At 20.6% G+C, this 25652-nt stretch overlaps 1 protein-coding gene across 3 annotated transcripts in view; it reads left to right on the top strand.

Annotated features, from left to right (window-relative positions):
• Positions 1 to 25652, top strand: part of yrk (Yes-related kinase) — a 61384-nt gene that overhangs the window by 35397 nt on the left and 335 nt on the right. For all 3 annotated transcript variants that reach the window (XM_087786395.1, XM_087786394.1, XM_087786396.1), the window contains 3 exons: positions 3978 to 4054; positions 4144 to 4297; positions 4412 to 4543. In XM_087786395.1, coding sequence (XP_087642521.1) covers positions 3978 to 4054; positions 4144 to 4297; positions 4412 to 4543 — 363 coding nt within the window. The remainder of the gene's footprint in view (positions 1 to 3977; positions 4055 to 4143; positions 4298 to 4411; positions 4544 to 25652) is intronic.

The following is a 25652-nucleotide window of genomic DNA, read 5'->3' as shown; positions in this document are numbered from 1 at the left end:
TAATGTTGTAGTTGTTGCGATGCTTATTAAATAGATATTATTGTAGTTGTTGTTATAGTTATTATAATAGTTAATGTTGTAGTTATTGTGATAGTTATTATAGTAGTTATTGTTGTAGTTGTTGTGATGGTTATCATAACAGTTATTGTTGTAGTTTTTGCGACGCTTATTAAATAGATATTATTGTAGTTGTTGTGATAGTTATTATAGTAGTTATTGTTGTAGTTGTTGTGATGGTTATTATAACAGTTATTGTTGTAGTTGTTGTGATAGTTATTATAATAGTTAATGTTGTAGTTGTTGCGAGGCTTATTAAATATATATTATTGTAGTTGTTGTGATAGTTATTATAAAAGTTAATGTTGTAGTTGTTTTGATAGTAATTATAATAGTTATTGTTGTAGTTGTTGCGATGCTTATTAAATAGATATTATTGTAGTTGTTGTGATAGTTATTATAACAGTTATTGTTGTAGTTGTTGCGACGCTTATTAAATAGATATTATTGTAGTTGTTGTGATAGTTATTATAGTAGTTATTGTTGTAGTTGTTGTGATGGTTATTATAACAGTTATTGTTGTAGTTGTTGTGATAGTTATTATAATAGTTAATGTTGTAGTTGTTGCGATGCTTATTAAATAGATATTATTGTAGTTGTTGTGATAGTTATTATGATAGTTAATGTTGTAGTTGTTTTGATAGTTATTATAATAGTTATTGTTGTAGTTGTTGCGATGCTTATTAAATAGATATTATTGTAGTTGTTGTGATAGTTATTATAGTAGTTATTGTTGTAGTTGTTGTGATGGTTATTATAATAGTTAATGTTGTAGTTGTTGTGATAGTTATTATAATAGATATTATTGTAGTTGTTGAGATAGTTATTATAATAGTAAATGTTGTAGTTGTTGTGATAGTTATTATAATAGTTAAGGTTGTAGTTGTCGCAATGGTTATTATAATAGTTATTGTTGTAGTTGTTGTGATAGTTATTATAATAGATATTATTGTAGTTGTTGCGATGGTTATTATTATAGTTATTGTTGTATTTGTCGTTGTAATAGTTATTATTAGGATGATTCTTTGTTGTTATTATGGTTGTTATTACCATTTATTGACTCTGCATCAGTTGCTGAAGATGATGTTTATTTGATGTCAGTTTTTATTTGAATCACCGTCACTGAACTGCAACCTTGGGATAAAGCAAAGAAAGAGCTGACGTTGTATGTAAAGACTCCTATGAGTTTAAAATGTTTAGTCATTATAATGATCTTTTTAAAAGGATCAAATCACTCTGTTGTTGTTGTTTCATCTTCACCTTTATAAACAGGATCGAAATAATGCTGAAAATCAAAACCATAATAATTCCTCCATTCGTTTGCATAACGTCTGTGAAACTCCAGCCGTGAATCAAGGACGTTCGAAACGAGGCTGTCGAGTGAGAAAAAAACCTCTTATAAGGATTTTTATTTCTCTTTCAAAACACATAATTCTAGTTTTTTTTTTTTTTTTTCCTGTCTGGATCTGCCAGTTACCAGCCCTCCCAGCAGCCTCAGTTGTCATGACAACGCAGCAGAAACAGCAATGGCGAACTTCTGCCTCAAACTGTAGCGACGACACACAAGTCTGGCTCGCGGTGGACGAGACCCGACCGTCGTCCTCTGACCTCGTGTCTCCGACGACCACGACCCTCATTTGAAAAAAGTCCCACAGCTTTTTCTTCAGACCTCCTGCTGTGAGACCAGGTTTCATTCCATCATGGCAACCCTCTCGGCGCCCCGGCTCCTGTTTTTTTTTCTTTTTTTCTTAATTAGTCAAATTGGTGAAGGAACGGCGGTGAGAGGCGTTGGTTGCCGAGCAGACGTTCGCTCGGACTCTGAGATCAGAGCTCAGGCCTGGAGCGAGGCTGCAGGGTGTAGACCAGAATCTCTAGCAATCCTGCGGATTTTCTCTCTGCTCCTCCTGGCCGGACCTTTTGTGGTCCTGGACCCCGGAACACCGAGTCCAAACAACCGCAAAGTTGTTGTTTACTTAATACTTCAATATGTTTACTGGTCCCCGTCGGTTCCGTCAAGAATCGGTGCCCAAACCACCGACTTACACTGTATTATTTTTGTTGTTTTTATCGACTGACACACAAAAATCACTTTTCTAATTATTGGTCACATATCTTGTTCTTATTTTATTTTGATTTATTTTTTATGAAAAATTGCTGTATTTGCTGTGGCTAGTTGGAAAAAAACGATTTCCCGATGGAGACCTCCTGAGGGATCAATAAAGTTCTACCTAACCTATAATATATATTTAATAGCAACAATAACACTGAACAGCATTGAATACAAAACCAAATAAACAACAAACAATATAAACTTAAAGTGGTAAATAAAATAAATTAACAGAACTAATCAAATCCACAATCTTAACACTGTAATAAATATTACTTACTTACTTACTTACTGTGACTTGTATGTACGATATCAATATTCGACATTTCTCTGGCTTTAAAATAACTTTTATTTTTATTATTACATTTTTTTTATAGTTAATGTTTCAATAAAAGTGTGTATAAAATAAATATTAATCGTTCCATTTTCTTGCAATTAAAATGCAAATATTCACGGAGTTTGGTTATTTTTGTATTGCAATTAAACTTCCAGCCACTAGATGGCAGCGGTCATTATGTCCTGTGCTGCTAGAGACAGTTGAAAATTGTTTGATTACCGTTGAAAATTGTTTGATTATAGTTGAAAAATGTTTGATTATAGTTGAAAATTGTTTGATTATAGTTGGAAATTGTTTGATTATAGTTGAAAATAGTTTGATTATAGTTGGAAATTGTTTGATTATAGTTGAAAATTGTTTGATTATAGTTGGAAATTGTTTGATTATAGTTGATAATTGTTTGATTATAGTTTAAAATTGTTTGATTATAGTTGAAAATTGTTTGATTATAGTTGATAATTGTTTGATTATAGTTGGAAATTGTTTGATTATAGTTGAAAATTGTTTGATTATAGTTGGAAATTGTTTGATTATAGTTGAAAATTGTTTGATTATAGTTGGAAATTGTTTGATTATAGTTGATAATTGTTTGATTATAGTTTAAAATTGTTTGATTATAGTTGATAATTGTTTGATTATAGTTGAAAATTGTTTGATTATAGTTGGAAATTGTTTGATTATAGTTGATAATTGTTTGATTATAGTTTAAAATTGTTTGATTATAGTTGGAAATTGTTTGATTATAGTTGATAATTGTTTGATTATAGTTTAAAATTGTTTGATTATAGTTGGAAATTGTTTGATTATAGTTGGAAATTGTTTGATTATAGTTTAAAATTGTTTGATTATAGTTGAAAATTGTTTGATTATAGTTGAAAATTGTTTAATTATAGTTGAAAATTGTTTGATTATATTGAAAATTGTTTGATTATAGTTGAAAATTGTTTGATTAAAGTTAAAAATTGTTTGATTATAGTTGAAAATAGTTTGATTATAGTTGAAAATTGTTTGATTATAGTTGAAAATTGTTTGATTAAAGTTAAAAATTGTTTGATTATAGTTGAAAATTGTTTGATTATAGTTGAAAATTGTTTGATTATAGTTGAAAATTGTTTGATTATAGTTGAAAATAGTTTGATTATAGTTGAAAATAGTTTGATTATAGTTGAAAATTGTTTGATTACATTATTTTTAAAAAAAAAAACGAATTTTGCAATATAGAAATTATCGAATTACATTTTTTTTTAAATTATTTATATATATATATTCTTATAAAATGTCAACATTGTAAATGTTAAAACATCAATACTTAATATTCTGACACTGATATTCTCACATAATGTTGCTATAAAGACATTGACGTGTGTCTTAAATACTAGTTTTAAACAGTTTAAAATAATAATCGAACATAAATCAATAACTATCATAAAACAAGTGTATAAAATGACATCAATGCGATTCATCTTCTTCTTCCAGGAAGTTTGCTGGACTTCCTGAAGGACGGCGAGGGTCAGAGTCTGAAGCTGCCTCAGCTGGTGGACATGGCGGCTCAGGTCAGGACCCCCCCAGCCAGTCCTCCCTCCTTGATTGAACAAGGATCGTAACTCGCAACCTTCTGAGCCCACGCTTTTGTTCGCCACAGATTGCGGCTGGGATGGCGTACATCGAGAGGATGAACTACATCCACCGCGACCTGAGAGCCGCCAACATCCTGGTCGGAGACAACCTGGTCTGCAAGATCGCTGACTTCGGTCTGGCTCGACTCATCGAGGACAACGAGTACACGGCCAGACAAGGTGTGTGTGTGTGTGTGAGATGATTAACAGTTTCTGCCTCCGTGCCTATACTTTTATAAATAACCTTCTCTAATTACACAATTATGCATCTCCTCTGTGTTGCCATGGTTTCAGGGGCGAAGTTCCCAATAAAGTGGACGGCTCCGGAAGCGGCGCTGTACGGACGCTTCACCATCAAGTCGGACGTGTGGAGCTTCGGGATCCTGCTGACCGAGCTCATCACCAAAGGACGGGTGCCCTACCCAGGTACCCCGACGACCCCCCACACCCACAACAACACCCCGGCTTCTGTAGAAGAAGAAAATAACAGCTCAAGTTAATGAAAGTCTTATATAACAGTCACAGTCGGTGGGCCGGACCACAGATGTCACCTGATTCACTAAGCTAGCAGATCAGATCTGAAAGAGTGAAGAAGTGATCGAGATTAATCTATTTGAATTAAGATAATGTGTTGAAGTTTTATTAAGTGCATTAAGTATACTTACAACTGGAAGATCAAAGATAGTTAGAGTTGAAAGATAAGTATTGAAATGAAATGAAATATATAACTATAATCAAATATTTTCAACTGTAATCAAATATTTTCAACTATAATCAAATATTTTCAACTATAATCAAATATTTTCAACTATAATCAAATATTTTCAACTATAATCAAACAATTTTCAACTATAATCAAACAATATTCAACTATAATCAAACTATTTTCAACTTTAATCAAACAATTTTAAACTTTAGTCAAACAGTTTAACTAAAATCGAACTATTTTCAACTAAAATCAAACTTTTTCAACTATAATAAAACCATTTTCAACTATAATCCAACAATTTTTAACTATAATCAAACTATTTTTAACTTTAATCAAACAATTTTCAACTATAATCAAACTATTTTCAACTATAATCAAATATTTTCAACTATAATCAAACAATTTTCAACTATAATCAAACTATTTTTAACTAAAATCAAACTATTTTCAACTATAATCAAATATTTTCAACTATAATCAAACAATTTTCAACTATAATCAAACAATTTTCAACTATAATCAAACTATTTTCAACTTTAATCAAACAATTTTAAACTTTAGTCAAACAGTTTAACTAAAATCGAACTATTTTCAACTAAAATCAAACTTTTTCAACTATAATAAAACCATTTTCAACTATAATCCAACAATTTTTAACTATAATCAAACTATTTTTAACTTTAATCAAACAATTTTCAACTATAATCAAACAATTTTCAACTATATTATCAAACAATTTTCAACTTTAATCAAACAATTTTCAACTATAATCAAACAATTGAACTAAAATCGAACTATTTTCAACTGTAATCAAACTATTTTCAACTATAATCAAATATTTTCAACTATAATCAAACAATTTTCAACTATAATCAAACTATTTTCAACTAAAATCAAACTATTTTCAACTATAATCAAATATTTTCAACTATAATCAAACAATTTTCAACTATAATCCAACAATTTTTAACTATAATCAAACTATTTTTAACTTTAATCAAACAATTTTAAACTATAATCAAACTATTTTCAACTATAATCAAACAATTTTCAACTATAATCAAACAATTTTCAACTTTAATCAAACAATTTTCAACTTTAATCAAACAATTGAACTAAAATCGAACTATTTTCAACTATAATCAAACTATTTTTAACTTTAATCAAACAATTTCAACTATAATCAAACAATTTCAACCAAAATCAAACTATTTTCAACTGTAATCAAACAATTTTCAACTATAATCAAACAATTTAATTATAATCAAACTTTTTAATACTAATATCAAACAATTTCCAACTATAATCAAACTATTTTCAACTTTAATCAAACTATTTTCAACTTTAATCAAACAATTTTCAACAATAATCAAACAATTTTCAACTGTAATCAAACAATTTTTAACTATAATCAAACAATTTAACTATAATCAAACAATTTTCAACTATAATCAAAAAATGTAACTATAATCAAACTTTTTAAAACTAATATCAAACAATTTTCAATTATAATCAAACTATTTTCAACTATAATCAAATAGTTTTCAACTTTAATCAAACTATTTTTAACTATAATCAAATATTTTCAACTATAATCAAATATTTTCAACTATAATCAAATATTTTCAACTATAATCAAACTATTTTCAACTAAAATCAAACTATTTTTTAACTATAATCAAATATTTTCAACTATAATCAAACAATTTTCAACTATAATCAAACAATTTTCAACTATAATCAAACTATTTTCAACTTTAATCAAACAATTTTAAACTTTAGTCAAACAGTTTAACTAAAATCGAACTATTTTCAACTAAAATCAAACTTTTTCAACTATAATAAAACCATTTTCAACTATAATCCTACAATTTTTAACTATAATCAAACTATTTTTAACTTTAATCAAACAATTTTCAACTATAATCAAACTATTTTCAACTATAATCAAATATTTTCAACTATAATCAAACAATTTTCAACTATAATCAAACTATTTTCAACTAAAATCAAACTATTTTCAACTATAATCAAATATTTTCAACTATAATCAAACAATTTTCAACTATAATCAAACAATTTTCAACTATAATCAAACTATTTTCAACTTTAATCAAACAATTTTAAACTTTAGTCAAACAGTTTAACTAAAATCGAACTATTTTCAACTAAAATCAAACTTTTTCAACTATAATAAAACCATTTTCAACTATAATCCAACAATTTTTAACTATAATCAAACTATTTTTAACTTTAATCAAACAATTTTCAACTATAATCAAACAATTTTCAACTATAATCAAACAATTTTCAACTATATTATCAAACAATTTTCAACTTTAATCAAACAATTTTCAACTATAATCAAACAATTGAACTAAAATCGAACTATTTTCAACTGTAATCAAACTATTTTCAACTATAATCAAATATTTTCAACTATAATCAAACAATTTTCAACTATAATCAAACTATTTTCAACTAAAATCAAACTATTTTCAACTATAATCAAATATTTTCAACTATAATCAAACAATTTTTTGAACTATAATCCAACAATTTTTAACTATAATCAAACTATTTTTAACTTTAATCAAACAATTTTAAACTATAATCAAACTATTTTCAACTATAATCAAACAATTTTCAACTATAATCAAACAATTTTCAACTTTAATCAAACAATTTTCAACTTTAATCAAACAATTGAACTAAAATCGAACTATTTTCAACTATAATCAAACTATTTTTAACTTTAATCAAACAATTTCAACCAAAATCAAACTATTTTCAACTGTAATCAAACAATTTTCAACTATAATCAAACAATTTAACTATAATCAAACTTTTTAATACTAATATCAAACAATTTCCAACTATAATCAATCAATTTCCAACTATAATCAAACTATTTTCAACTTTAATCAAACTATTTTCAACTTTAATCAAACAATTTTCAACAATAATCAAACAATTTTCAACTGTAATCAAACAATTTTTAACTATAATAGAAAAATGTAACTATAATCAAACTTTTTAAAACTAATATCAAACAATTTTCAATTATAATCAAACTATTTTCAACTATAATCAAATAGTTTTCAACTTTAATCAAACTATTTTTAACTATAATCAAACAATTTTTAACTTTAATCAAACAATTTTACTAAAATCGAACTATTTTTAACTAAAATCAAACTATTTTCAACTATAATCAAACTATTTTTAACTTTAATCAAACAATTTCAACTATAATGAAACTATTTTTAACTAAAATCAAACTTTTTCAACTATAATCAAACAATTTTTTAACTATAATCAAACAATTTAACTATAATCAAACTTTTTAAAACTAATATCAAACAATTTTCAACTGTAATCAAACTTTTTAAAACTAATATCAAACAATTTTCAACTATAATCAAATAGTTTTCAACTTTAATCAAACAATTGAACTAAAATCGAACTATTTTTTAACTAAAATCAAACTATTTTCGACTTTAATCAAACAATTTTTAACTTTAATCAAACAATTTTACTAAAATCAAACTATTTTTAACTAAAATCAAACTATTTTCAACTTTAATCAAACTATTTTTAACTTTAATCAAACAATTTTCAACTATAATCAAACAATTTTTAACTATAATCAAACTATTTTCAACTTTAATCAAACTATTTTCAACTTTAATCAAACTATTTTTAACTTTAATCAAACAATTTTCAACTATAATCAAACAATTTTTAACTTTAATCAAACAATTTTCAACTATAATCAAACAATTTTTAACTATAATCAAACTATTTTCAACTTTAATCAAACTATTTTCAACTTTAATCAAACAATTTTTAACTTTAATCAAACTATTTTCAACTTTAATCAAACTATTTTTAACTTTAATCAAACTATTTTCAACTTTAATCAAACTATTTTTAACTTTAATCAAACAATTTTCAACTATAATCAAACTATTTTTAACTATAATCAAACTATTTTCAACTATAATCAAACAATTTTCGACTTTAATCAAACAATTTTCAACTTTAATCAAACAATTTAACTAAAATCGAACTATTTTTTAACTATAATCAAACAATTTTCAACTTTAATCAAACAATTTTACTAAAATCGAACTATTTTTTAACTATAATCAAACAATTTTCAACTTTAATCAAACAATTTAACTAAAATCAAACTATTTTTAACTATAATCAAACTATTTTCGACTTTAATCAAACAATTTTCAACTATAATCAAACTATTTTCAACTTTAATCAAACAATTTAACTAAAATCAAACAATTTTTAACTTTAATCAAACAATTTTCAACTATAATCAAACAATTTTCAACTATAATCAAACAATTTTCAACTGTAATCAAACAATTTTCAACTTTAATCAAACAATTTCAACTATAATCAAACAATTTTTAACTATAATCAAACAATTTTCAACTGTAACCAAACAATTTAACTAAAATCAAACTATTTTTTAACTATAATCAAACAATTTTCGACTTTAATCAAATAATTTCAACAATAATCAAACATTTTTTAACTATAATCAAACAATTTTCAACTTCAATCAAACTATTTAACTAAAATCAAACTATTTTTTAACTTTAATCAAACAATTTTAATAAAATCGAACTATTTTTAACTATAATCAAACTATTTTCGACTTTAATCAAACAATTTTCAACTATAATCAAACTATTTTCAACTTTAATCAAACAATTTAACTAAAATCAAACAATTTTTAACTTTAATCAAACAATTTTCAACTATAATCAAACAATTTTCAACTATAATCAAACAATTTTCAACTGTAATCAAACAATTTTCAACTTTAATCAAACAATTTCAACTATAATCAAACAATTTTTAACTATAATCAAACTATTTTCAACTGTAACCAAACAATTTAACTAAAATCAAACTATTTTTTAACTATAATCAAACAATTTTAATAAAATCGAACTATTTTTAACTAAAATCAAACTATTTTCAACTATAATCAAACAATTTTTTAACTATAATCAAACTATTTTTAACTTTAATCAAACTATTTTTCTAAAATCGAACTATTTTTAACTAAAATCGAACTTTTTTTAAACTATAATCAAACAATTTTCAACTATAATCAAACTATTTTCAACTATAATCAAACAATTTTCAACTTGAATCAAACAATTTCAACTATAATCAAACAATTTCAACTATAATCAAACAATTTTTAACTATAATCAAACTATTTTCAACTATAATCAAACAATTTTTAACTATAATCAAACAATTTTTGTCTTTAATCAAACAATTTTCAACTATAATCAAACAATTTTCAACTTTAATCAAAAAATTTCCAACTTTAATCAAACCATTTCAACTATAATCAAACAATTTTTAACTATAATCAAACAATTTTCAACTATAATCAAACAATTTTTAACTCTAATCAAACAATTTTTAACTATAATCAAACTATTTTTGACTTTAATCAAACAATTTCAACTATAATCAAACTATTTTCAACTATAATCAAACTATTTTTGACTTTAATCAAACAATTTCAACTATAATCAAACAATTTTCAACTATAATCAAACTATTTTCAACTATAATCAAACTATTTTTGACTTTAATCAAACAATTTCAACTATAATCAAACTATTTTCAACTATAATCAAACTATTTTTGACTTTAATCAAACAATTTCAACTATAATCAAACAATTTTCAACTATAATCAAACTATTTTCAACTATAATCAAACAATTTTTAACTATAATCAAACAATTTCAACTATAATCAAACAATTTTCAACTATAATCAAACAATTTAACTAAAATCGAACTATTTTTAACTAAAATCAAACTATTTTCAACTATAATCAAACAATTTTTAACTTTAATCAAACAATTTTACTAAAATCGAACTATTTTTAACTAAAATCAAACTATTTTCAACTATAATCAAACAATTTTCAACTATAATCAAAAAATGTAACTATAATCAAACTTTTTAAAACTAATATCAAACAATTTTCAATTATAATCAAACTATTTTCAACTATAATCAAATAGTTTTCAACTATAATCAAACTATTTTTAACTATAATCAAACTATTTTTAACTTTAATCAAACAATTTTACTAAAATCGAACTATTTTTAACTAAAATCAAACTATTTTAAACTAAAATCAAACTATTTTTTAACTTTAATCAAACAATTTTAATAAAATCGAACTATTTTTAACTAAAATCAAACTATTTTCAACTATAATCAAACAATTTTTTAACTATAATCAAACTATTTTTAACTTTAATCAAACTATTTTTCTAAAATCGAACTATTTTTAACTAAAATCGAACTTTTTTTAAACTATAATCAAACAATTTTCAACTATAATCAAACTATTTTCAACTATAATCAAACAATTTTCAACTTGAATCAAACAATTTCAACTATAATCAAACAATTTTCAACTATAATCAAACAATTTTCAACTGTAATCAAACAATTTTCAACTTTAATCAAACAATTTCAACTATAATCAAACAATTTTTAACTATAATCAAACAATTTTCAACTGTAACCAAACAATTTAACTAAAATCAAACTATTTTTTAACTATAATCAAACAATTTTCGACTTTAATCAAATAATTTCAACAATAATCAAACATTTTTTAACTATAATCAAACAATTTTCAACTTCAATCAAACTATTTAACTAAAATCAAACTATTTTTTAACTTTAATCAAACAATTTTAATAAAATCGAACTATTTTTAACTATAATCAAGCTATTTTCGACTTTAATCAAACAATTTTCAACTATAATCAAACTATTTTCAACTTTAATCAAACAATTTAACTAAAATCAAACAATTTTTAACTTTAATCAAACAATTTTCAACTATAATCAAACAATTTTCAACTATAATCAAACAATTTTCAACTGTAATCAAACAATTTTCAACTTTAATCAAACAATTTCAACTATAATCAAACAATTTTTAACTATAATCAAACTATTTTCAACTGTAACCAAACAATTTAACTAAAATCAAACTATTTTTTAACTATAATCAAACAATTTTAATAAAATCGAACTATTTTTAACTAAAATCAAACTATTTTCAACTATAATCAAACAATTTTTTAACTATAATCAAACTATTTTTAACTTTAATCAAACTATTTTTCTAAAATCGAACTATTTTTAACTAAAATCGAACTTTTTTTAAACTATAATCAAACAATTTTCAACTATAATCAAACTATTTTCAACTATAATCAAACAATTTTCAACTTGAATCAAACAATTTCAACTATAATCAAACAATTTCAACTATAATCAAACAATTTTTAACTATAATCAAACTATTTTCAACTATAATCAAACAATTTTTAACTATAATCAAACAATTTTTGTCTTTAATCAAACAATTTTCAACTATAATCAAACAATTTTCAACTTTAATCAAAAAATTTCCAACTTTAATCAAACCATTTCAACTATAATCAAACAATTTTTAACTATAATCAAACAATTTTCAACTATAATCAAACAATTTTTAACTCTAATCAAACAATTTTTAACTATAATCAAACTATTTTTGACTTTAATCAAACAATTTCAACTATAATCAAACTATTTTCAACTATAATCAAACTATTTTTGACTTTAATCAAACAATTTCAACTATAATCAAACAATTTTCAACTATAATCAAACTATTTTCAACTATAATCAAACTATTTTTGACTTTAATCAAACAATTTCAACTATAATCAAACTATTTTCAACTATAATCAAACTATTTTTGACTTTAATCAAACAATTTCAACTATAATCAAACAATTTTCAACTATAATCAAACTATTTTCAACTATAATCAAACAATTTTTAACTATAATCAAACAATTTCAACTATAATCAAACAATTTTCAACTATAATCAAACAATTTAACTAAAATCGAACTATTTTTAACTAAAATCAAACTATTTTCAACTATAATCAAACAATTTTTAACTTTAATCAAACAATTTTACTAAAATCGAACTATTTTTAACTAAAATCAAACTATTTTCAACTATAATCAAACAATTTTCAACTATAATCAAAAAATGTAACTATAATCAAACTTTTTAAAACTAATATCAAACAATTTTCAATTATAATCAAACTATTTTCAACTATAATCAAATAGTTTTCAACTATAATCAAACTATTTTTAACTATAATCAAACTATTTTTAACTTTAATCAAACAATTTTACTAAAATCGAACTATTTTTAACTAAAATCAAACTATTTTAAACTAAAATCAAACTATTTTTTAACTTTAATCAAACAATTTTAATAAAATCGAACTATTTTTAACTAAAATCAAACTATTTTCAACTATAATCAAACAATTTTTTAACTATAATCAAACTATTTTTAACTTTAATCAAACTATTTTTCTAAAATCGAACTATTTTTAACTAAAATCGAACTTTTTTTAAACTATAATCAAACAATTTTCAACTATAATCAAACTATTTTCAACTATAATCAAACAATTTTCAACTTGAATCAAACAATTTCAACTATAATCAAACAATTTCAACTATAATCAAACAATTTTTAACTATAATCAAACTATTTTCAACTATAATCAAACAATTTTTAACTATAATCAAACAATTTTTGTCTTTAATCAAACAATTTTCAACTATAATCAAACAATTTTCAACTTTAATCAAACAATTTTCAACTTTAATCAAACCATTTCAACTATAATCAAACAATTTTTAACTATAATCAAACAATTTTCAACTATAATCAAACAATTTTTAACTCTAATCAAACAATTTTTAACTATAATCAAACTACTTTTTGACTTTAATCAAACAATTTCAACTATAATCAAACTATTTTCAACTATAATCAAACTATTTTTGACTTTAATCAAACAATTTCAACTATAATCAAACAATTTTCAACTATAATCAAACTATTTTCAACTATAATCAAACAATTTTTAACTATAATCAAACAATTTCAACTATAATCAAACAATTTTCAACTATAATCAAACAATTTAACTAAAATCGAACTATTTTTAACTAAAATCAAACTATTTTCAACTATAATCAAACAATTTTTAACTTTAATCAAACAATTTTACTAAAATCGAACTATTTTTAACTAAAATCAAACTATTTTCAACTATAATCAAACAATTTTCAACTATAATCAAAAAATGTAACTATAATCAAACTTTTTAAAACTAATATCAAACAATTTTCAATTATAATCAAACTATTTTCAACTATAATCAAATAGTTTTCAACTTTAATCAAACTATTTTTAACTATAATCAAACTATTTTTAACTTTAATCAAACAATTTTACTAAAATCGAACTATTTTTAACTAAAATCAAACTATTTTAAACTATAATCAAACTATTTTTAACTTTAATCAAACAATTTCAACTATAATGAAACTATTTTTAACTAAAATCAAACTTTTTCAACTATAATCAAACAATTTTTAACTATAATCAAACTTTTTAAAACTAATATCAAACAATTTTCAACTGTAATCAAACTTTTTAAAACTAATATCAAACAATTTTCAACTATAATCAAATAGTTTTCAACTTTAATCAAACAATTGAACTAAAATCGAACTATTTTTTAACTATAATCAAACTATTTTCGACTTTAATCAAACAATTTTTAACTTTAATCAAACAATTTTACTAAAATCAAACTATTTTTAACTAAAATCAAACTATTTTCAACTTTAATCAAACTATTTTTAACTTTAATCAAACTATTTTAAACTATAATCAAACTATTTTCAACTTTAATCAAACTATTTTCAACTTTAATCAAACTATTTTTAACTTTAATCAAACAATTTTCAACTATAATCAAACAATTTTTAACTATAATCAAACTATTTTCAACTGTAATCAAACAATTTTTAACTATAATCAAACAATTTTCAACTATAATCAAACAATTTTTAACTGTAATCAAACTATTTTCAACTATAATCAAACTTTTTTTAACTTTAATCAAACAATTTTTTAACTTTAATCAAACAATTTTCAACTTTAATCAAACAATTTAACTAAAATCGAACTATTTTTTAACTATAATCAAACAATTTTCGACTTTAATCAAACAATTTTCAACTATAATCAAACTATTTTCAACTATAATCAAACAATTTTCAACTATAATCAAACAATTTTCAACTATAATCAAACAATTTTCAACTTTAATCAAACAATTTTCAACTATAATCAAACAATTTTCAACTATAATCAAACAATTTTCAACTTTAATCGAACAATTTCAACTATAATCAAACAATTTTTAACTATAATCAAACTATTTTCAACTGTAACCAAACAATTTAACTAAAATCAAACTATTTTTTAACTTGAATCAAACAATTTTACTAAAATCGAACTATTTTTAACTAAAATCAAACTATTTTCAACTATAATCAAACAATTTTTTAACTATAATCAAACTATTTTCGACTTTAATCAAACTTTTTTAACTTTAATCAAACAATTTTACTAAAATAGAACTATTTTTAACTAAAATCAAACTATTTTCAACTATAATCAAACATTTTTTACTATAATCAAACTATTTTTAACTTTAATCAAACAATTTTACTAAAATCGAACTATTTTTAACTAAAATCGAACTTTTTTTTAACTATAATCAAACAATTTTCAACTATAATCAAACTATTTTCAACTATAATCAAACAATTTTCAACTTTAATCAAACTATTTTCAACTTTAATCAAACAATTTCAACTATAATCAAACAATTTTTTAACTATAATCAAACTATTTTTAACTTTAATCAAACAATTTTACTAAAATCGAACTATTTTTAACTAAAATCGAACTTTTTTTTAACTATAATCAAACAATTTTCAACTATAATCAAACTATTTTCAACTATAATCAAACAATTTTTAACTATAATCAAACAATTTTTGTCTTTAATCAAACAATTTCAACTATAATCAAACAATTTTCAACTTTAATCAAACAATTTTCAACTTTAATCAAACCATTTCAACTATAATCAAACAATTTTTAACTATAATCAAACTATTTTCAACTATAATCAAACAATTTTTGACTTTAATCAAACAATTTCAACTATAATCAAACAATTTTTAACTATAATCAAACTATTTTCAACTATAATCAAACTATTTTCAACTATAATCAAACTATTTTTGACTTTAATCAAACAATTTCAACTATAATCAAACAATTTTCAACTATAATCAAACAATTTCAACTATAATCAAACAATTTAACTAAAATCGAACTATTTTTAACTAAAATCGAACTATTTTTAACTAAAATCAAACTATTTTTAACTATAATCAAACAATTTTTAACTTTAATCAAACAATTTTTAACTTTAATCAAACAATTTTCAACTATAATCAAACAATTTTTAACTTTAATCAAACAATTTTTAACTTTAATCAAACAATTTTCAACTATAATCAAACAATTTTTAACTTTAATTAAACAATTTTCAACTATAATCAAACAATTTTCAACTATAATCAAAACATTTTCAACTATAATCAAAACATTTTCAACTATAATATAACAATTTTTAACTTTAATCAAACAATTTTCAACTAAATTCAAACTATTTTTAACTATAATCAAACAATTTTTAACTTTAATCAAACAATTTTTAACTTTAATCAAACAATTTTCAACTATAATCAAACAATTTTTAACTTTAATCAAACAATTTTCAACTATAATCAAACAATTTTCAACTATAATCAAAACATTTTCAACTATAATCAAAACATTTTCAACTATAATATAACAATTTTTAACTTTAATCAAACTATTTTCAACTATAATCAAACAATTTTTAACTTTAATCAAACTATTTTTTAACTATAATCAAACAATTTTCGACTTTAATCAAACAATTTCAACTATAATCAAACAATTTTTAACTATAATCAAACTATTTTCAACTATAATCAAACAATTTTTAACTATAATCAAACTATTTTCAACTATAACCAAACAATTTAACTAAAATCAAACTATTTTTTAACTTTAATCAAACAATTTTACTAAAATCGAACTATTTTTAACTAAAATCAAACTATTTTCAACTATAATCAAACAATTTTTTAACTATAATCAAACTATTTTCGAATTTAATCAAACTTTTTTAACTTTAATCAAACAATTTTACTAAAATCGAACTATTTTTAACTAAAATCAAACTATTTTCAACTATAATCAAACAATTTTTTAACTATAATCAAACTATTTTTAACTTTAATCAAACAATTTTACTTAAATCGAACTATTTTTAACTAAAATCGAACTTTTTTTAAACTATAATCAAACAATTTTCAACTATAATCAAACTATTTTCAACTATAATCAAACAATTTTCAACTTTAATCAAACAATTTCAACTATAATCAACAATTTCAACTATAATCAAACAATTTTTAACTATAATCAAACTATTTTCAACTATAATCAAACCATTTCAACTATAATCAAACAATTTTTAACTATAATCAAACAATTTTTGTCTTTAATATAACAATTTCAACTATAATCAAACAATTTTCAACTTTAATCAAACCATTTCAACTATAATCAAACAATTTTTAACTCTAATCAACCAATTTTTAACTATAATCAAACTATTTTCAACTATAATCAAACAATTTTTGACTATAATCAAACTATTTTCAACTGTAATCAAACAATTTCAACTATAATCAAACAATTTTTAACTATAATCAAACAATTTTTAACTATAATCAAACTATTTTCAACTATAATCAAACAATTTTTGACTATAATCAAACTATTTTCAACTGTAATCAAACAATTTCAACTATAATCAAACAATTTTTAACTATAATCAAACTATTTTCAACTATAATCAAACAATTTTTAACTCTAATCAAACAATTTTTAACTATAATCAAACTATTTTCAACTATAATCAAACAATTTTTGACTATAATCAAACTATTTTCAACTGTAATCAAACAATTTCAACTATAATCAATCTATTTTTGACTTTAATCAAACAATTTCAAATTTAATCAAACTATTTTCAACTATAATCAAACTATTTTTGACTTTAATCAAACAATTTCAACTATAATCAAACAATTTTCAACTATAATCAAACTATTTTCAACTATAATCAAACAATTTTTAACTATAATCAAACAATTTCAACTATAATCAAACAATTTTCAACTATAATCAAACAATTTAACTAAAATCGAACTATTTTTAACTAAAATCAAACTATTTTCAACTATAATCAAACAATTTTTAACTTTAATCAAACAATTTTACTAAAATCGAACTATTTTTAACTAAAATCAAACTATTTTTAACTATAATCCAACAATTTTTAACTTTAATCAAACAATTTTTAACTTTAATCAAACAATTTTCAACTATAATCAAACAATTTTTAACTTTAATTAAACAATTTTCAACTATAATCAAACAATTTTCAACTATAATCAAAACATTTTCAACTATAATATAACAATTTTTAACTTTAATCAAACAATTTTCAACTAAAATCAAACTATTTTTAACTATAATCAAACAATTTTTAACTTTAATCAAACAATTTTTAACTTTAATCAAACAATTTTTAACTTTAATCAAACAATTTTAAACTTTAATCAAACAATTTTTAACTATAATCAAACAATTTTTAACTTTAATCAAACAATTTTCAACTATAATCAAACAATTTTCAACTATAATCAAAACATTTTCAACTATAATTAAACATTTTCAACTATAATCAAAACATTTTCAACTATAATCAAACAATTTTCAACTATAATCAAACAATTTTCAACTATAATCAAACAATTTTTAACTTTAATCAAACAATTTTCAACTATAATCAAACAATTTTCAACTATAATCAAAACATTTTCAACTATAATCAAAACATTTTCAACTATAATATAACAATTTTCAACTATAAATTTTCAACTATAATCAAACAATTTAAACTATAATCAAACAAATTTAAACTATAATCAAACAATTTAAACTATAATCAAACAAATTTAAACTATAATCAAACAATTTAAACTATAATCAAACAAATTTAAATTATAATCAAACAATTTTCAACTACAATCAAACAATTTAAACTATAATCAAACAAATTTAAACTATAATCAAACAATTTCAACTATAATCAAACAATTTTCAACTATAATCAAACAATTTCAACTATAATCAAACAATTTCAACTATAATCAAACTATTTTCAACTATAATCAAACAATTTTCAACTATAATCAAACAATTTCAACTATAATCAAACTATTTTCAACTATAATCAAACAATTTTCAACTATAATCAAACTATTTTCAACTATAATCAAACAATTTTTGACTTTAATCAAACAATTTCAACTATAATCAAACAATTTTTAACTATAATCAAACTATTTTCAACTATAATCAAACAATTTTTGACTTTAATCAAACAATTTCAACTATAATCAAACAATTTTTAACTATAATCAAACAATTTAACTAAAATCGAACTATTTTTTACTAAAATTAAACTATTTTCAACTATAATCAAACAATTTTTAACTTTAATCAAACAATTTTACTAAAATCGAACTATTTTTAACTAAAATCAAACTATTTTCAACTATAATCAAACAATTTAAACTTTAATCAAACAATTTTCAACTATAATCAAACAATTTAAACTTTAATCAAACAATTTTCAACTATAATCAAACAATTTAAACTTTAATCAAACAATTTTCAACTATAATCAAACAATTTAAACTTTAATCAAACAATTTTCAACTATAATCAAACAATTTAAACTTTAATCAAACAATTTAAACTATAATCAAACAATTTTCAACTTTAATCAAACAATTTCAACTATAATCAAACAATTTTTGACTATAATCAACTATAATCAAACAATTTTTGACTTTAATCAAACAATTTCAACTATAATCAAACAATTTTTGACTATAATCAACTATAATCAAACAATTTTTGACTTTAATCAAACAATTTCAACTATAATCAAACAATTTTCAACTATAATCAAACAATTTTCAACTTTAATCAAACAATTTTCAACTATAATCAAACAATTTTCAACTATAATCAAACAATTTTCAACTATAATCAAACAATTTAAACTTTAATCAAACAATTTTCAACTATAATCAAACAATTTTCAACTTTAATCAAACAATTTTCAACTATAATCAAACAATTTTCAACTATAATCAAACAATTTAAACTATAATCAAACAATTTTCAACTATAATCAAACCATTTTCAACTATAATCAAACAATTTAAACTATAATCAAACAATTTTCAACTATAATCAAACAATTTTCAACTATAATCAAACAATTTAAACTTTAATCAAACAATTTTCAACTATAATCAAACAATTTAAACTTTAATCAAACAATTTTCAACTATAATCAAACAATTTAAACTTTAATCAAACAATTTAAACTATAATCAAACAATTTTCAACTATAATCAAACAATTTAAACTTTAATCAAACAATTTTCAACTATAATCAAACAATTTAAACTTTAATCAAACAATTTTCAACTATAATCAAACAATTTAAACTTTAATCAAACAATTTTCAACTATAATCAAACAATTTAAACTTTAATCAAACAATTTTCAACTATAATCAAACAATTTAAACTTTAATCAAACAATTTTCAACTATAATCAAACAATTTAAACTTTAATCAAACAATTTTCAACTATAATCAAACAATTTTCAACTATAATCAAACAATTTCAACTATAATCAAACAATTTTCAACTATAATCAAACAATTTAAACTTTAATCAAACAATTTTCAACTATAATCAAACAATTTAAACTTTAATCAAACAATTTTCAACTATAATCAAACAATTTAAACTTTAATCAAACAATTTAAACTATAATCAAACAATTTTCAACTATAATCAAACAATTTAAACTTTAATCAAACAATTTTCAACTATAATCAAACAATTTAAACTTTAATCAAACAATTTTCAACTATAATCAAACAATTTAAACTTTAATCAAACAATTTTCAACTATAATCAAACAATTTAAACTTTAATCAAACAATTTTCAACTATAATCAAACAATTTAAACTTTAATCAAACAATTTTCAACTATAATCAAACAATTTAAACTTTAATCAAACAATTTAAACTATAATCAAACAATTTTCAACTATAATCAAACAATTTCAACTATAATCAAACAATTTTCAACTATAATCAAACAATTTAAACTTGAATCAAACAATTTTCAACTATAATCAAACAATTTAAACTTGAATCAAACAATTTTCAACTATAATCAAACAATTTAAACTTGAATCAAACAATTTTCAACTATAATCAAACAATTTAAACTTTAATCAAACATTTTTCAACTATAATCAAACAATTTAAACTTTAATCAAACATTTTTCAACTATAATCAAACAATTTAAACTATAATCAAACAATTTTCAACTATAATCAAATTTTTTTTACTTTAATCAAACAATTTAAACTATAATCAAACAATTTTTGACTATAATCAAACTATTTTCAACTATAATCAAACAATTTAAACTATAATCAAACAATTTTCAACTATAATCAAACAATTTTCAACTAGAATCAAACAATTTAAACTATAATCAAACAATTTTCAACTATAATCAAACAATTTTCAACTATAATCAAACAATTTTCAACTAAAATAAAACAATTCTCAACTATAATCAAACAATTTAAACTATAATCAAACAATTTCAACTATAATCAAACAATTTTCAACTATAATCAAACAATTTTCAACTATAATCAAACAATTTAAACTATAATCAAACAAATATCAACTATAATCAAACAATTTTCAACTATAATCAAACAATTTTCAACTATAATCAAACAAATTTAAAGTATAATCCAACAATTTTCAACTATAATCAAACAATTTAAACTATAATCAAACAATTTCAACTATAATCAAACAATTTTCAACTATAATCAAACAATTTTCAACTATAATCAAACAATTTTCAACTATAATCAAACAATTTCAACTTTAATCAAACAATTTTCAACTATAATCAAACAATTTAAACTTTAATCAAACAATTTAAACTATAATCAAACAATTTTCAACTATAATCAAACAATTTAAACTTTAATCAAACAATTTTCAACTATAATCAAACAATTTAAACTTTAATCAAACAATTTTCAACTATAATCAAACAATTTAAACTTTAATCAAACAATTTTCAACTATAATCAAACAATTTAAACTTTAATCAAACAATTTTCAACTATAATCAAACAATTTAAACTTTAATCAAACAATTTTCAACTATAATCAAACAATTTAAACTTTAATCAAACAATTTAAACTATAATCAAACAATTTTCAACTATAATCAAACAATTTAAACTATAATCAAACAATTTTCAACTATAATCAAACAATTTAAACTTTAATCAAACAATTTTCAACTATAATCAAACAATTTAAACTTGAATCAAACAATTTTCAACTATAATCAAACAATTTAAACTTAAATCAAACAATTTTCAACTATAATCAAACAATTTAAACTTTAATCAAACATTTTTCAACTATAATCAAACAATTTAAACTTTAATCAAACATTTTTCAACTATAATCAAACAATTTAAACTATAATCAAACAATTTTCAACTATAATCAAATTTTTTTTACTTTAATCAAACAATTTCAACTATAATCAAACAATTTTTGACTATAATCAAACTATTTTCAACTATAATCAAACAATTTAAACTATAATCAAACAATTTTCAACTATAATCAAACAATTTAAACTTTAATCAAACAATTTTCAACTATAATCAAACAATTTAAACTTTAATCAAACAATTTTCAACTATAATCAAACAATTTAAACTTTAATCAAACAATTTAAACTATAATCAAACAATTTTCAACTATAATCAAACAATTTCAACTATAATCAAACAATTTTCAACTATAATCAAACAATTTAAACTTGAATCAAACAATTTTCAACTATAATCAAACAATTTAAACTTGAATCAAACAATTTTCAACTATAATCAAACAATTTAAACTTGAATCAAACAATTTTCAACTATAATCAAACAATTTAAACTTTAATCAAACATTTTTCAACTATAATCAAACAATTTAAACTTTAATCAAACATTTTTCAACTATAATCAAACAATTTAAACTATAATCAAACAATTTTCAACTATAATCAAATTTTTTTTACTTTAATCAAACAATTTAAACTATAATCAAACAATTTTTGACTATAATCAAACTATTTTCAACTATAATCAAACAATTTAAACTATAATCAAACAATTTTCAACTATAATCAAACAATTTTCAACTATAATCAAACAATTTAAACTATAATCAAACAATTTTCAACTATAATCAAACAATTTTCAACTATAATCAAACAATTTTCAACTAAAATAAAACAATTTTCAACTATAATCAAACAATTTAAACTATAATCAAACAATTTCAACTATAATCAAACAATTTTCAACTATAATCAAACAATTTTCAACTATAATCAAACAATTTAAACTATAATCAAACAAATATCAACTATAATCAAACAATTTTCAACTATAATCAAACAATTTTCAACTATAATCAAACAAATTTAAAGTATAATCCAACAATTTTCAACTATAATCAAACAATTTAAACTATAATCAAACAATTTCAACTATAATCAAACAATTTTCAACTATAATCAAACAATTTTCAACTATAATCAAACAATTTTCAACTATAATCAAACAATTTAAACTTTAATCAAACAATTTTCAACTATAATCAAACAATTTAAACTTTAATCAAACAATTTAAACTATAATCAAACAATTTTCAACTATAATCAAACAATTTAAACTTTAATCAAACAATTTTCAACTATAATCAAACAATTTAAACTTTAATCAAACAATTGTCAACTATAATCAAACAATTTAAACTTTAATCAAACAATTTTCAACTATAATCAAACAATTTAAACTTTAATCAAACAATTTTCAACTATAATCAAACAATTTAAACTTTAATCAAACAATTTTCAACTATAATCAAACAATTTAAACTTTAATCAAACAATTTTCAACTATAATCAAACAATTTAAACTTTAATCAAACAATTTAAACTATAATCAAACAATTTTCAACTATAATCAAACAATTTAAACTATAATCAAACAATTTTCAACTATAATCAAACAATTTAAACTTTAATCAAACAATTTTCAACTATAATCAAACAATTTAAACTTGAATCAAACAATTTTCAACTATAATCAAACAATTCAAACTTGAATCAAACAATTTTCAACTATAATCAAACAATTTAAACTTTAATCAAACATTTTTCAACTATAATCAAACAATTTAAACTTTAATCAAACATTTTTCAACTATAATCAAACAATTTAAACTATAATCAAACAATTTTCAACTATAATCAATTTTTTTTTACTTTAATCAAACAATTTCAACTATAATCAAACAATTTTTGACTATAATCAAACTATTTTCAACTATAATCAAACTATTTAAACTATAATCAAACAATTTTCAACTATAATCAAACAATTTTCAACTATAATCAAACAATTTAAACTATAATCAAACAATTTTCAACTATAATCAAACAATTTTCAACTATAATCAAACAATTTTCAACTAAAATAAAACAATTTTCAACTATAATCAAACAATTTAAACTATAATCAAACAATTTCAACTATAATCAAACAATTTAAACTATAATCAAACAATTTAAACTATAATCAAACAATTTTCAACTATAATCAAACAATTTTCAACTATAATCAAACAATTTAAACTATAATCAAACAAATATCAACTATAATCAAACAATTTTCAACTATAATCAAACAATTTTCAACTATAATCAAACAAATTTAAAGTATAATCCAACAATTTTCAACTATAATCAAACAATTTAAACTATAATCAAACAATTTCAACTATAATCAAACAATTTTCAACTATAATCAAACAATTTAAACTATAATCAAACAAATTTAAAGTATAATCCAACAATTTTCAACTATAATCCAACAATTTTCAACTATAATCAAACAAATATCAACTATAATCCAACAATTTAAACTTTAATCAAACAATTTAAACTATAATCAAACAATTTTCAACTATAATCAAACAATTTAAACTATAATCAAACAATTTTCAACTATAATCAAACAATTTAAACTTTAATCAAACAATTTTCAACTATAATCAAACAATTTAAACTTGAATCAAACAATTTTCAACTATAATCAAACAATTTAAACTTGAATCAAACAATTTTCAACTATAATCAAACAATTTAAACTTTAATCAAACATTTTTCAACTATAATCAAACAATTTAAACTTTAATCAAACATTTTTCAACTATAATCAAACAATTTAAACTATAATCAAACAATTTTCAACTATAATCAAATTTTTTTTACTTTAATCAAACAATTTCAACTATAATCAAACAATTTTTGACTATAATCAAACTATTTTCAACTATAATCAAACAATTTAAACTATAATCAAACAATTTTCAACTATAATCAAACAATTTTCAACTATAATCAAACAATTTAAACTATAATC

The sequence above is a fragment of the Callionymus lyra genome, chromosome 3, assembly GCF_982586985.1.
Source record: "Callionymus lyra chromosome 3, fCalLyr1.hap1.1, whole genome shotgun sequence".
Classification (NCBI taxonomy): Eukaryota; Metazoa; Chordata; class Actinopteri; order Syngnathiformes; family Callionymidae; genus Callionymus; species Callionymus lyra.
The sequence above is the reverse complement of the archived record's forward strand: the minus strand, read 5'-3'. Positions and strand labels throughout refer to the sequence as shown.